This window comes from Sarcophilus harrisii, chromosome 1, assembly GCF_902635505.1.
Source record: "Sarcophilus harrisii chromosome 1, mSarHar1.11, whole genome shotgun sequence".
NCBI classification, from domain to species: domain Eukaryota; kingdom Metazoa; phylum Chordata; class Mammalia; order Dasyuromorphia; family Dasyuridae; genus Sarcophilus; species Sarcophilus harrisii.
Genome location: NC_045426.1, coordinates 64,406,867 through 64,422,897, shown reverse-complemented (window position 1 = coordinate 64,422,897; position 16,031 = coordinate 64,406,867). Strand labels below are relative to the sequence as shown.

The following is a 16,031-nucleotide window of genomic DNA, read 5'->3' as shown; positions in this document are numbered from 1 at the left end:
ACTGCCAACTGTGATAACTATTCAAACGTTATTATACTCATCTCAAAATCTGACAATGACCAGGATCATGGGTCTAGAGCTGGAAGGAACCTCCTTGACAATCTATCCCAACTGGCTCATTCTCCAGAAAGTAAAATTGAGGTTCAGGGAGATTGAGTGACTTTCCCAAAATCACATAGTAAGGAGACATCGGAGGGGGTTTTAACCAAGGACTTGAACTCCTCCCGAGTCCATGCTCTCTCCCTTGTACTGTGCTAAACATTCTCAGGCACAGGAGAAATGTCTTCTGTTTTTCTTCCTGACTAAACTTAATATCCATTGCTTCCTTCATTGACCTATTAGCAGCCTTTCCTTTCAGAACATCTTTCCTAGCACCAAATGTAAATTCTTTGTGCTGTAACTGATTTTATTTGTTCCTAATCATCCTCAGAAATGATAAAGATAGTTGATCTTCCTTTAGCCATCTCTTCTTTGACCTAACAATGCCCATTTCTACAGTCTGCCTGAACAGAAATATTTTGTCTTCTGCATTTGCCTTCTATGAAAAAAAATAGAATTAGAAAAGAATAGTAAAAAAATAGTCTGAGAGATTTGATTTCTTACCTACTACCCACTTCAGATTGATAATCAATAGAGAAGACAAGAAAAAGCAATTGTAAGCTATTAGGTAGTAATTTCTTCTAAGTACCACAAAACCTATTTGTAGAAACTACCTTTAACATTTTTATAATGTCCTACATTCCATCGTAGAGAAAGGCTCCTGGTATCTTGGAGCCTCAGTTTATTAATCTGTCAAATGGAAATACTTTATGCTGAGTACCTAGAAATTTTCACATGGAGAATTCCATATAATCCTAGAGATCTATTATTAAAACGAGTTAGATTGTATTAAAGATAAAGAGATTAATATTTGGAACAAGATTGTTACAAGTTTTTGAGATACATGTTTTTCATCTTTTAGGTAGTACATGCTATAATTGAATCAGGTAGAAATCTTTCCAAGGAAGAACGCAAAACTGAACGCTGCCCACTATTATTCCAGTGGCATAGAAAGCAGTATGTTGGAGCAGCTCATGGTGTGACTGGAATCTACTACATGTTAATGCAGGTAAGTAGGTTCTAGAATCAAGCTCTATTAGCAGCACAGTATACTGATCACTGTCATTTTTTTCATCAATTATTAATTCAATCTTATTAGTCTTACACAGAATGAAACTAGAGACTTACTATTATTTCCTCCTATAAAATGGGTATTTGTTAGAGAATGTGATTTCATTGCCTTGCTTTGCATCACAGATGAATTAATTCTCCCTAGATCACAAGCTGAATGCTACTGAAAACATTTACACTATTTGTACCAAACTGCCTAGTGGTCTAGGTGTTTGCAGATAAGCTTCCATGAGCCAAATTTTGCCATCCCCTTCTTTGCTTGGATTCTAGTCTCTCACTGACTTCAGTTGGAGTGTTTTTAACCTACAGAGAGCTGGCCTCCACAAAGCTCTTGATTTACTTCTTATTAGGAGACTTATTGTATATATGTCCCAAACTTAATAAATGGATTTGATTTAATACATTTTTTAAAAAAATCTATGAAAGTCAAAATATTTTTTCATGGAAAAAAGTGAGAATAGTGGTTAAGTTCCCATACCTGCTCACAAATGATGCTTCAACTTGTAATTGTACTCAAGTACTGTCTCAGTTACACATAACTACTATTTATGAGTGACTTTCATAGTTTGTTATTTTTTAATGGGAAAATGGTATTTTTGGTATGTTGTCTCATTATTGTCATTCTCTTGGTTGAAATTATTGATTGTTTCTATGATTTGTTGTTTGATCCGCTCATTCTTTAGAATTAAAATATTTAATTTCCAATTGGTTTTAAGTCTGTCTTTCCCTGGCCCCTTATTGAATGTAATTTTTATTACATTATGATCTGAAAAGGATGCTTTCTGAATTTGATTGTGAGGTTTTTATGCCTTAATACCTGGTTAGTTTTTGTGTAAGTGCCATGTACTGCTGAGAAGAAGGTATATTCCTTTCTATCCCTATTCAGTTTTCTCCAGAGGTCTGTCATATCTAAGTTTTCTAAGATTGTATTAAATCTTCCTAATTTCTTTCTTATTTATTTTGTGGTTACATTTATCTGCTTCTGAGAGGGGGAGTTTGAGGTCCCTCACTAGTATAGTTTTGCTGTCTATTTCTTCCTTGTACCTGGTTTAACTTTTTCTCCAAGAATCTGAATGTTATGCCATTTGGTACATATGCACTTAATATCAATGCTACTTCATTGTCTATAGTACCCTTTAACAAGATGTAGTTTCCTTCGTTATCTCCTTTAATTAGGTCTTTTTTTGCTTTTGCTTTGTCTGAGATCAAAATTGCTACCCCTGATTTTTTTGCTCCAGCTGAAGCATAATAAATTATGTTCCAGCCTTTTACCCTTACTTTGTGTGTGTCTCTGTTTCATATGTATTTATTGTAAACAACATATTGTAGGATTCTGGTTTTGAATCGTCTCTGATATTCACTTCTATTTTATGGGCAAGTTCATACCATTCACATTCACAGTTATGATTACCAGGTGTATATTTACCTCTATCTGTATATCTTCTCCCCTGTATATATTTTTCCCCTACTTTCTTTCCACCCTGTCCCTCTTTAGTACCAACTTCCTTCCTTCTTTCCTTCCTTCCTTCCTTCATTCCTTCCTTCCTTCGTTCGTTCCTTCCTTCCTTCACTTCCTCATTCCCTCCCCTCCTCCCTTCTTTCCTCCCTCCTTCCCTTACCTCTTTCCCTTCCTTCGCTCTTTTCCTCCCTTTCTCTTCCTACTTTCCTCCCTCCTTTCTTTCCTCCTTCCCTCCCTCCCTCCTTCCTTCCTCTCCCTCCCTCCCTGCATTTCTTCCTTCCTTACTATTTTGTGACTTGGGGTTTCTGTTGTGTCCTTGGGGTTAAGGGGGCTGAGTCCCAAGCTTTTTGTGAAGCTTTGACCTTTGACTTTTAGCACAGGACTCCTTGTGTTTAATGTCTTGCTCACAGCAGAGGGTAACCTGACCAAGTCCTACCTGTTATTGCCTGGATTCCCTAGGCTGGCAATTTGCTTTCTGAGCTTGGACTGGAGGCTGCCCCCTGGTCTGCTCTGCTACTGAACCAGGACCCAGGGTCTCAGTTGCTGATCTGCTGTTATTAAGAGCCTTTCACTGGATTATCCATATTCCATCTGAGCTGGGCTGAGCACCCTTTCCACCCCAATGAGACTGACCTTTCCTGAAGTCCTTCCAGTCTGTCTTGAGCCGGAGAATAGTTTCATTCCATCTCTTCATAGGCTCTGTCATTCTAGACTGTGTTCAAGGGCTTAGTTTCATGTGGTTTTTGAGGGAAACTGGAAAAGCTCGAGCAGCTTCCTGACTTCATTTCACCATCTTGACTCACTCCTCGGAAGTCTTGGAAGATGCATTTTTAACTTCAACTTTGCCAGGAAAGCATTTCTTCTCACAAAACACCCTCTCTCACTTTTCCCACTCCCCACCCCCCACAATACTTGCTGCAGTAGCTTAGCAATTATTGGAAATAATAAGCCTAATTCCTTACTTCCTTTACCAATACATGGTCACCTAGTCTCTGCTTGCAGACTTCCAAGGAGGAGGGACCCCTTGCCTCCTGAGGTGTTTAGAAGCAAAGATTTAATGCTTCCCTCAGAAATAAGGACAAGGACTTCAGGCTCAGACTCATTTGTTATCAGGAAATACTAAAATGAAATCTACCCAAGCACTGGTGAAGGCTGTTAGAAGCCAGGACCTTAGGAGGAAGGTCTGCTGCTGGACAGGCTACAGACATAATTCAGCACATTAAATTCCTTATGAAAATGTCATTATTCAAACATGTGTTTCTTGCATCTAAATCCTCACTCCAGTGACAAAACCCTTGGATGGTGTCCGCTCTACAGTGAGCCACAGAAGATCTAGACAGAAGGATGTCACCCACTAGTAGTGGGACAGCATCAGCGCACTTTTCTGGGAGCCCTTCCCACTCCCTCCATCAGTGGTCCTTGCCTTGACCCTGCCACAGCAGAATCCCCTCAGCACTAACCAAAACTCCTCCTTAAATAAGTCTCCCTCTGAGTTGTAGGGCCCCGAGGAGATGGTTTTTAGGGCAGTGCTTCCATGACACTCACTCTGTCCTTGGTGCCATGTCTGTCACTTCTACTCTCTCCAGCCCAAAACAAACAAACATACAAACCTTTTTTTTTTCCTTTTTAGCTGTGTCCTGATTTTTAGGTTTCCATTTTGGGATGAGAAATTCTCAGTAGTTATTGTTTTTCCCTTTCATTAAAGCATCATGGGAAGCTACCAAATTGACCTTTAATCAAAGATTTATTTTACTCCAGAAAATATTCAACTAATAGATTATCTGCTTAGATGTTGAATGTTTTTAGAAGATGACTGACCTTTTTTGTGTAATATCCACTCTTTAAAAGTACCTATTAATGCAACAACTAATAGAGCTTATGAGACTGCAGAATTTGTGATACTTCTGTGATTAATGAGGTATAGATAATGCCCCAATAGCAGCGTAAAACTATGTATTTTACCTGATTGTTTTTAAGTACCAATGTAAATAGTTCTTGCACAATAGAAATTTGAAGATAAGAAATTAATGCCTGGTCAGATCTGAGTCCATTTGTCTATAATTTATTTACTTGCTGTAATTATACAAGACAGATAAATGTGGAAAAAGACCAGTCTGCCAAATCCTTTCCAGTATGTACAAATCTCTTCAGAATAACCAAAGTCATATGTCTTTTAAAAAATAAAATTTATTTGCAGTTGAATAGTTATTTGATTGATAGAGACAATGTTGAGGTCATGTATATCTGAAAAAGGAGCTGGGGCCGTCACTTATCAAAAATGAAGTACAACAGGAGGGTTCTCCAGCACCTATTTCTCCCAGAGTATCCTTTCATTCTTCTCCTAGACAGCCATCCAATATCATAACAAAGAATAGAAAAGAGGGGAAGAAGGAAGCTCAGTTCAGTAAAACTAAAGAATACCTCAAAAAAGGAGTTAGTCCTCTACCAATACCAAAAAAAAAAAAAAAAAAAAGAAAAGAAAAAAAAGAGTATCTTTCCAACTCTATTCTTCAGATCCAAGCCTGCTCATTATATAATTTCACAGCATTTAGTTTCAGCTGTTTTGTTGTTTTGTTGTCTTTCTATTTACATTGTTTTAATGATTATGTTGTTTTCTTTGTTCTGCTTAATTCACTTTGTATCAGTTTATATAAGCTTTCCCATGTGTTTCTGTATTTATCATATTATTTAAGGAAAATGATTTTTTCCAACAGCAGGAGTTTGAATATAAAGGATTTCTGATTAAATCTCAGATAACTAAATAACTAAAATAAACAGGTACTCTTCATTGCCAAATATATTGCCAAATAAGTAGTTGAGGTTTGAGATTTTATTATATTTTTTACACATAGTTATCTTTTTAAATGCTAAAAGAGTATATTATAAATGTATGTGTATCTTTTTTATTTTAAAGCCAGTATCAAATGTGGACCAAGAAACCTTGACAGAGTTGGTGAAACCAAGTGTTGATTATGTGCGACATAAAAAATTCCGGTCTGGAAATTACCCATCGTCATTAAGCAATGAAACGGATAGATTAGTCCATTGGTGCCATGGTGCTCCTGGGGTTATACATATGCTTCTCCAAGCGTATAAGGTCAGTTTTCTCTTTTTGTAATGAACATCCAGGATAAAGATGACCAGCTTTTCTTATAGAAGTAAATTTACATTTTGACTTTGGGCAGTACATAGACTTTTCTAAGTAGAAGTTATTTCTTTCTTTTTTCTTTTATTTTAAGAATGGTTATTTTTGTGTTTCACTAAATGGCAACATAAATGGTAGAAAACTCAGACAGCAGCAGTTTTCATTCTGCTGAGATGCTTACCTCTCAGCAATTTCACCAGCTATAGATTTTTTGTTGACTTCTAATCACCTTCTCTCACAGACTTTATTTACTCCTTTTTTACTTTTGACAGGCTTTTAGTATAATAATGGCATTCAGGGATTTTATATATTTGGGTTTTGAAAGAAACATTAAGATATTTAATTTTGCTTTGGTGTCCACCCAAAAACTGAGGGAAATAAGCAGAGATAAGTTGTTTTAAGCCTATGCCAGTATTGTATTAAAAAGAATTCCTGATAAATACCATATGTAAGCTAAAGTGAACAATGGCTCTTGCCCAGCCTTCTTTTCCATGATTTGCTTCCATTTGACAGTTCTGTCCCTAGAGATGGTTGCCTTCTGAATCACATCTCTCAACAGCCGCGCAGTTTATTTGTTTTCATGAGGATTGGTTATGATTATATGGCAAGATTTTCTGATACAGGAACAAAAAAGCAGTCATATGCAACAGAGTTGTTGTTTACACGTTCCCTGAAATCCAAGGTGGTGAGTGGTAAATGCTAAAAGTTTTATCAACTTGGCAAAGAATCAAAGTTAGGGGTTCTCAGATCTTGTTTTCTCAGGGAGTCACAGTTTCATTGCCCTTAGAACTCCTCACGAGGAAGTGCTCTCTTATTGCGGGCCTGGACCTGTTTAGGCCTTTTCAGAAGGGTCCGAGGCAAGGGGAAGTCAAAGGGTTGCTGCTTTGTGTCAGACAGAGGCGGGCCTGGAACCCATTTAGAATTTCCCGATGCCAACACTCCCCTTTGTGCAAAACTGCAGCTATGTTTGTACCTCCATGCATTCACCCAGAGAGAGATTTCAGTCTGATATTATCCATATAAATATCCCTCCATATGCCACATAAACAGAGAGTCCAGGCAGCGCGGCTGCTAGAGGGCTTTCTCTGGGCCCACAGCCTCATTTCATACTTACTTTTAAGGAGTGGCGTAGATGAGCCAGGCAGAAGCCTGCTGAGGAGGAACCCTTGGCCCTGGCGCTCCTTCCTGCCTGGTTCTGTCACTGATCTCTGCCTTCCAGTCGAATGGAGAAAGTAGGCAGGTAACGGGGTCAGGATATCCTGCTGCCCTGCTACATCCTCCACAGCCGTCACTGCTCACGCAGCAGTGGGTCCCGTCACTCCTGAGCCGGCCATGGCCACCCCGGGATGGATAGCCCGCAGGGCTCCGCTGCTGGGGGGCCTTCTGCTCTTGGGACACCAAAGGGGAGATCCCCCGGGATACAGAGAACTTCCACAAAAGCAGTGAGTGCACTAAGCTGAGAAACAGCAAAATCTGAAAGAAGCGCAGGTCAGGGAGTTAGAAAACGGGGGTGCTCACCCCAGGAGTGCCACAAATGCTGACTGACTCTGTGCAGTTACAACAGCAAATGCAGCCCCAAGACCAAGCCAGACGCAAACAAGAAGGTCAAAGGGAATCAAAGAAATAAGCTCAACTCTTAGATAACGTCTCTAGTTTGATGCCAGTCTGCTCCACGTTGCTGCATTAGCCTGCAGCAGCAGGAGTTGGGAGTATGGGGGAATCACTGGGCCGGGGGGTTGTGGGCATGGGAAAACAGGGAAGGGTTCAAGCATCCCTGGCAGCATCAGGAAGATTTCTGAGTCTCTGGTCAAGGCAGACATTCACATAGGAGAGTGTTCATAAATCAGCCATCTTCTCTTACCTCTCTACAAATCTGAGACAGTTCTGGCCAGCAGAATAGAAAAGATGGACTAATTCTGAAATTTGCTCATTTCCTCTGACTAAAGCACTTAAACACTCAGTTATCGGGAGTGTCTCTGCTCATGGAATGACTTCTCAAAGCTTTTTTTTTTTTTTTTTTTTTTTTTTTTTTTGAGTGAGCAAGTGAATGTTTTTTGGTTGTTGCTGGGGAAACTAAAGGAGAGCTCACATTGGCTGAAGTCAGTTGCTGGCAGGCTTTAGGGAAACTTCACAGCCTTGTCCTCGAATGTCACCCCAGGCTGGCAGCATGTTAGATATTCCAATCCTGAGGTGCTTGTGAATAAGCTGAAAATTTTGCTAACTCACCTAGTCTTTGGGGGAATTGGTATTTATAGTCGTGAGATACACTCATTTCTCAATCAGATTTTTGCCTTTTTTGTTGAAATCCTTGGAATTCTTCCCACCTTTTCCTTTGGTTATGTCTAAAGAGAAATGTTGCAGGTTAATAGCTTCCCATTTAGAAGAACAAAAGATTCCTCTGTGGCTCAGAAAGCAGCACACTCCATTTTGTGTTAATCAGGAATTGGGACCAGGGAGGCGATTTTTACCAGCCATTTGGCATAATTGCCTATCACTTATGTTAAATACTAATTTTAAAGAATGTTGATTTATTAGTATTGCTGTTACTGCCCTTAGAGTATTTCATCTGTTTCTCTTGAGGTACAAATTGGTATTTCTATTCTAAAGCTTCCCAAATTATTGAGTCTTTAATATTTTTCTGAGACACCATTTCTTCATTTTACTTTTTTTGCTTAATCTTGCTAAAACAAGCCAATCCTCTCTTCCCCCTAACTCGGCTTTTATTATATTAATAAACAAATTTGACTCCAGAGAAAGCTAAGTGCCTTTCTCCCTCCCAAAAAATGCCAAGGTATTTTGAAAAATAAATCAAAAAACATTAAGGATTTTTAGCATTTTATTCAGCCATAATGATTATATATTCAGAATTGTACACCCAAAGGACAACAGATTTCTTAGACTTACTGTTAAATTGGAAGGGACTTGTAAACATCTTTGTCAGGAGATTTTTCACTTAGTAGAATTTAGTAAAACAAACCTTTCCTTTCTAACAAAGAAGTTAGTTTTTGTACCATGCTGTCCAAAACCTGTGCTGAAGCAGGGTAAATTTTGTATCCTCCAGTAAAATGATGATGAGAGCATTTTTTTCCTTTTTGACTGCACCTTACGGCCCCTCCACCTCCTTCTCTCAGAAATTGGCTTTTGTCAGCCACAGTCAGAGCGGACCCTTTGACTCCTATCCCATTGAGGCCGAGGAAGGTGGTCCTTTCTGACCTCCGTTTGACACAGAAAGGTTAGTGCTGAGAATTCAAGTCTACTTCCAGGGCCCAGCTTCCCTGCGATTCTCCCTCCCAGGTTACTGAGGCATGGAATGGAGAAGACAAAATGTTTAATAGTGACTGCATAATGTAAAGGAGAGGACACAAAAGGAGGGATCCAGAATCCTGGAGTTCTCATTCCGGGTTTGCTCCTGTCTAGCTATGTGACCCAGGGAAAACTATTCTGGCCTTAATGTCTCATCTGTGAAATGAAGGTGTTAGACCCCATGGTCTTGAAGGTCCCCTGGAATCTAAGAGTCTGATTCACAGCAGTATGTGGGCCAGTGCTAAATAGGATGAAACAGAATCAATCAGTCAGCTGTTATAAATGATAGAGCAAAAAAGTCTGCTGAGATCAGAGAGCAGACAAAGACGGGGTTCCTGGCATGGGAGGGGCTGGGAAAGGAGGGGAGAACTGGGGGAGCTGGAATGCCCCAGACAGGCAGACGTGCGGTCTCGGGCCACCTGGGTCACCCTGGCTACCTGGACCACCCCAGTCACCTGGGCCACCCCGACCACCTAGGCCACCTGGGCCACCTAGGCCACCCCAACCACCTGTGCCACCCTGGCCACCTGGGCCACCCGGGCCACCTCGGCCACCTCGGCCACCTGGGCCACCCGGGCCACTTCGGCCACCCCGACCACCTGGGCCACCTGGGCCACCTCGGCCGCCTCAGCCACCCCGGCCATTTAAGCCACCCCGACCACCTAAGCCACCCTGGATACCTGGGCCACCCTGGATACCTGGGCCACCTCAGCCACCTGGGCCACACGGGGGCTGCCCTTCTTGCTGCATATACGCTTAGCGGAGCTGTGGCCGCTGGGCCGTGCCATCCATGGCAACACAGGATTTAGGAGGTTCAGGAGGGGGCAGTGTTTTTTACAAACATGATCCACTCTCTTTGTGACAGATTCTCCCCAGAGGAGTCGTGTGGGTGTCATGGTACTCCCGTCAACCAGGTAACGTTGATAGGAACTGTGGGCCTGGACATCAAAGCAGCCCTCTTAGATACATTGGGGTATCACTCCCAAGTGATGTTGGGGAGTTAGGCGCTGACTCTGGCTCTTGTCAGATGTGTTGGGAGAGTTTCTTTCTCTTTTACTCACACAGCCAGCACATAGACTGAGAATGGCTTGGAGAAAACCAGTTACATGGTGGGAGGGCGAGGAGGCGGAAAGCCTGAGCTAGGAGCCTGGAGACCAGTTCTCGCTCCCGCGGTTTCCTCTTGAACACCATTTCAAATGGATCATGTTCACAGCAACACTTGTACATGTTTTAGCTATTCGAGAGAGACATTTCTAAATCAGAGTAAAAGAAATTCCTTTAAAAATCTGTTTCTCTTCTTAATTCTCCAGATCTTTAAGGAGGAAAAATATTTGAAGGATGCTATGGAATGTAGTGATGTAATCTGGCAGAGAGGCTTACTACGGAAAGGCTATGGAATCTGCCATGGGACGGCAGGAAATGGTTACTCTTTCTTATCTCTCTACCATCTAACTCAGGATAAAAAGTACCTCTACAGAGCTTGTAAGGTAAGGCCTGGGCTCTGTCTTAGCCCCTCAGATCTCAGGAGAGCTTGTGGCCCAGCCCAGCTCCTTTCTCCTGCCTTCCCCTGGGCCCCAGGGCCAGATGGTACCAGGACATAGCCCTTGTTCCACCACCATTTCTCCCCTCTGTTACCTGCTGCTGTCTCCATCACCAGGCCTTCAGCATCTCCCCCTAAAATGAGAAAGTCCCCTCAGGAGACAGAGTCCTTTCTGGTCCATCTTCAGTGCCCAAGTTACTGAGTGAATGACTGCTGGTTTGGGTGGTGAGTCATTTTTCCACTGTGCTTGACTCTTGGTGAGCCCATTTGGAGTTTTCTTGGGCAAAGATACTGCAGTGGTTTGTCCTGTTCTTCTTCAGCTCATTTTACAGAGGAGGAACTGAGGCAAACAGGGGGACCACATGGAAATATTATTAATATGATGGTACATGTGTTGTACTATATTGGATTGCTTGCTGTCTTGGGGAGGGGGAGAAAAGGAGGAGGAAAAATTTGGAACTGAAATCTTATAAAAGTAAAGGTTGAAAATTTCATATGTAATTAGAAAAAAATAAAATACTAGTAAGTGGGGAAAATATTTACAAAACAGAATTTCAAGCATTTCTATTTTATTCAGAATACAAAATAGGTTTGTATCATAAGGAAAAAAAATTGTCATAGTACTAATTTAATACGAGACTGTTACCCTATGGGTTAAATAGACTTATGTTTCTACCTGGGAGTAAAACCACTATTTATAAACATAACTTCTACAGAATAATGCCTTTTGAATTCCAAACAATATACAAACTTTTGGAATATGGCCCTTGAAGTCAGAAGCTCCCTGCAAAACATTCCTTTGTTCTTACAACATCAATTACATCAAATAGTTGAACCTTTTCTCTGGCAAAGTGTCTAAAAGTTTCTTCTTTTGACATTTTTGAGCTTTTTATTGGCTTTTGTCAGAAGACCATCTTCTATTGATTGAGTTTTGTTGGTGTGACTGTCCTTTGTGGCCAGAGCATCATGCTGAATACTGACTTCTGGTCTGGACCCTTGCTTTTAAAAAGTCTCTTTGCTAAGCCTAATTCTCAGAAAATTGTGGTGTTTTATGCAACAATCCCCTGTCCAAATAGCCCCTACAGTTCTGAGGCAGGTGTTCCTGGAATTTTACAACAATAAGATAGGTCATTTAAGTTTACTTTAAAAAAATCTTAAAAAAAAAAAAACTCAGTTTTTTGAACCTGTAAACTCCCCCTGCTGGCAATGCTAAAGCAAGGAATCATAATCTCATAAAATGCTTATTTGGTTACTATTCCTAGCTTTTCAGAAGTTGACTCTATTGCCAGTATATGTGAAAAGGGTGAAGAAGAGTGAACAGATCAGTTAGAGAAAACAATTTTAATTGGCCTGCAAATCTGCAAGAAACTATTAAACAGCCTAAAGAGAAATGAACTACAGTTAATGGGTGGAATTTCTGACCTTAAGATTATACAAGAGCCACTATAATATAAAATCACAGTTCCTAGTCTGCCCTGGAAATTAATACTTAGGAGTATGTTTGTTTGTGTTGTAATATACAAAAATAACTAAAAAGCAAAACTGATTCCTCTAATCGTAATTCAAAGTGGAATTTGAATTCACATACCAGCTCCTAACTATATATCATATGTCAGTGGAGCTAATGAGAGTATTTAAGATGGTACTTTAAAAAAAATTGATTCCTTCTTCATTGAGGTTACTGGATATTAAGGTATTCTGTTGATCTTTCCAACAAATATTATTATTATAGCTTTTTATTGACAAAACATATATGCATGGGTAATTTTTCAACATTGACCCTTGCAAAAACTTTTGTTCCAACTTTTTTCCTCCTTCCCTTCACCCCTCCCTCAAATGGCAGATAGTTCCATACATGTTAAATATGTTAAAGTAGATGTTAAATACAATATATGCATACATATTTATACAGTTGTCTTGCTACACAAGAAAAATCGGATTTCAAAAGAAAGTAAAAATAACCTGGGAAGAAAAACAAAAATGTAAGCAAACAATAACAGAAACAGTGTAAATGCTATGTTGTAGCATTGTCCACACTCATTTCCCAGTGTTCTTTCACTGGGTGTAGCAGGTTCTGTTGATGACTCCTATAAGTATTTTTAATCCATCTCTTCTAGCATAACATGTTCCTTTTCCTTGTTTTTTTTTTTTTTTCCTCCTGCAGTTTGCAGAATGGTGTTTAGATTATGGAGCACATGGGTGTCGTATTCCAGACAGACCCTACTCACTCTTTGAAGGTAAGGGTTGCTGAGAGAAAACGAGATAATGTTTCTGCTTTAAAATGTGAATAAGTGGGGAAAAAATTTTTTTTAATGTGATTAAGTGAAACATATTACTCTCTGAGGAGGATAGTTTTCTTTCATAAGTAATAATGCTAAGAAATAAAATATATATTGACATAAATTAATTTTACTGTAGCTTATGCCCAAGCATGTTACCATAACTGTTAATTATAGTAAATCACAGTTTCCCATTACTTTGTGTGTTATTTCATAACTGAGAAAATAGACCCTTCACTTTCCTGCATTTTTTTCTATTGATTTCTTTCTCTGAAAATGGTAAACCTGTCATGATTTGGGCCCCAGCTTCCCTTTACAACTTCATTATTTGACATTATTGCAGACCAGATCGCCTGCAGTACTGTCTTCCTGCTATCTCCTAAAGTCCCTTCAGACTTCAGATTGCCTGTTTGACCCCTCGCTTTGGGTGCTCAGGCACTGCCTTTGAGATGAAGCTTCTCCCACCCCCACTGCCTTGTAGTGAACTACTTTTTTATTCCCTTTATGTCTTTATTTGTGTACTTGTTCCCTCCACTAAAATATAAGTTCTTTGAGAATAGGATTTGTTTTGTGCTTTCTGTTTGTCTCCTCAGTAGTTGGCACAGTGCCCAGCACATAAGCTTGGTGACTGATTGATTGACTGATAGCAGCTTTGGCAAAATCATTTTTTAAAATCAGACATAGTATACTTTAAAAGGGGTAGATATGTTGGGGAATTAAAATAAAAGGATTTTGTGGTGAACATTTCACACTGACCTTGTGGCATATTACTATATATATGAATGGGTATTAATTTATTGGTCTTGTGCCCCGTGTTCCAAAAAGACAGCACCCTGGAAATTACTGTTAGATCAACTTGATATCAGTAATAAGAAATGAAAAGATCACAAGACTGATGAAACAAATCATTAAATAACCAATTTACAACTACCTCAAACTGCAAGATATTAACAGACCCCCTGCCTAGCTTTCTGGAGAGCTATTTGGATTTGAATATGAAATCAGAAATAGAATATCATTGTGGGGAAAAAAAGGCAATCATTCATGTTACTAAACTCTTTCTTGGTGAGATTTCGGTTAGAAGTAATGAGTCCATTTTTTCAGGCACCAACACTTTTTAACTTTTAATTTTAATTTTATTTTTTTATATTTATATTTTTAAAAATATGAAAAAAAAACTGGAGAAGGTTCAAAAGAGGGTAACAAAGATAAATATGTGGATAGAAAATCCACTCCTGTGAAGAACTGGAGTTGTTTAATTTGGATAAAGTGAAATCTTAGAAATTACTTATTTATTGTCTATATGTATATGAAGGTGAGGGGAAATTGAATTAAGCTATTGAAAGTCTTGATTCAAATCGTAGATGTGTATCTATACTAGATTATTAGAGTATTGGAGATGGAATTAGAGGACCTGGCTTCAAACGCAAATTCTGACACTTCTTACTATATGATCTTGTTTGACACATGTAACACCCAGGGGTGTCATTCACTCATCTAGAATGTGAGGAAGCTGGAGTATATGTGATCTATTAGGTCCCTTCCAGCTCTAAATCTATGATTTTGCGGCCTCTTCATCCAAGGGAGTAAATTTAAATGGTTATTTGAAATCCCTATCAAAGATAGTATTTAGGAAGAAAATCATTCTACTTGGACAAGGATTTATTAAATATGATTATCCTCAAATGTCCCCAAAGCCTGTGACCCATTTCTTCCACTAAGCTCTGCTGAACAAAGCCAAAAATAGAACTGTCCTCGCCTCTAAGGATTCTCCCTTATATTTTCCTGGGGGAAACATTTATACGATAAGTTGCTACAAAATTTATGCAAAGTAAATAAAAACAATGTGGGGAGTCATTGTGATGTGGAGAACATTGACAGCTGAAAAGCTTCATCTTACAGCTCTAAGATTTAAGCTAAAGACATTGTTATTCTTCAAATGGAGATAGCATGTATAACTAGATGTTAAATTACATCCTCACTAGAGCCCCCAGATTAATATATTTCTGCTTTGAAAAACATGTTCTGAAGAAAAAAGATAAATACTAACTTTGGATAATTAGATTTTCAACTTTCTTTTTCATTCATTCTGTCACTCTCATTAATTTTATTAGACTATTTAATCCATTCATATTAAGATCATGATATGTTAGGTTTGTGTTTTCTCCTTATTTCTTTTGTGTTTAATCTATTTGTCAACATCATTTGGTCCTCCTCTTTTCTTATCCAATTAAAACATATAGTCTTCCTCCCCAAGAAAATTCTTTTTTCCAATATTCTCTTTCAAAAATTTCCTTTTCTTTGTTCCCCTCATTTATCTTTATTCTGAATGGTGTTCTCCATCTTATAGGCTACACTCTTGTAAATTTTTTTTTAAGTTTGTCTTTAAGTGCTTGAGATTCTTGAATTTTAAAGAATATACTTTGTTTTTTAAAAGTATCGTAGTACCTTTTCATGAAAATAGGATATTTTGTGTATTACAGGTATGGGTGGCGCTATTCACTTTCTGTCAGATATCTTGGTTCCAGAGACATCCCGTTTTCCAGCATTTGAACTTGGCCCTCCACAAAGGGAAAAAAGGGTAGAAAAAGACACCTAAAACATCCCTTTGTACCAAAAGCAACACAACTGTTTAGTGCCTGAGACAGAACCAACTTTGGATCTTAAAGAAGTCAGCATCTATCCTCCCCCCTTTGTCCAAAGGACCGTGAAAAGCATGAATGAAGGAAACCACCACATTGGTGTTTTGTTGCAGCATTACCTTCAGTTGTGTAAAATATGAATTCCTTAAATTCATTTGCCATTCTTCCCTTCAGGCTCTTTCTGGTATTTGCATGTTTTTTGGTGTTGTTTGTAGGTGTGAGTTGGTTGTTCTGTTCGGAGATCGAGCTGTTCAGTTTGTATGAATCCCAATCCTGCCCTCGCATGAGTGTTACTAGAAGCCACACATACAACATCTCTAGTGAATAAAGTGGTACTTTATTCCAAATGAGAAAAGAGCACATGCAGTACGATGACCATCCGCTTCTACTCTTTGAACTGTATTAATGTGATGACTGTATTTCCTTCCTCCTCCCCCCTCCCCCCTTTTCATTTGAGCGGTATTTTCTCATGACTATCATGAGAGAAGGACAC

The 16,031-nt window shown here is 39.2% G+C and overlaps 1 protein-coding gene across 1 annotated transcript in view; it reads left to right on the top strand.

Moving 5' to 3' along the window:
• The window catches only part of LANCL2 (LanC like 2), a 50,488-nt gene extending 34,777 nt beyond the window's left edge, over positions 1-15,711 (top strand). The window contains exons 5-9 of the mRNA XM_031957067.1: positions 962-1,108; positions 5,544-5,726; positions 10,388-10,564; positions 12,782-12,854; positions 15,380-15,711. Coding sequence (XP_031812927.1) covers positions 962-1,108; positions 5,544-5,726; positions 10,388-10,564; positions 12,782-12,854; positions 15,380-15,495 — 696 coding nt within the window. The 3' untranslated portion in view covers positions 15,496-15,711. The remainder of the gene's footprint in view (positions 1-961; positions 1,109-5,543; positions 5,727-10,387; positions 10,565-12,781; positions 12,855-15,379) is intronic.
• Positions 15,712-16,031: the final 320 nt, after the last annotated feature.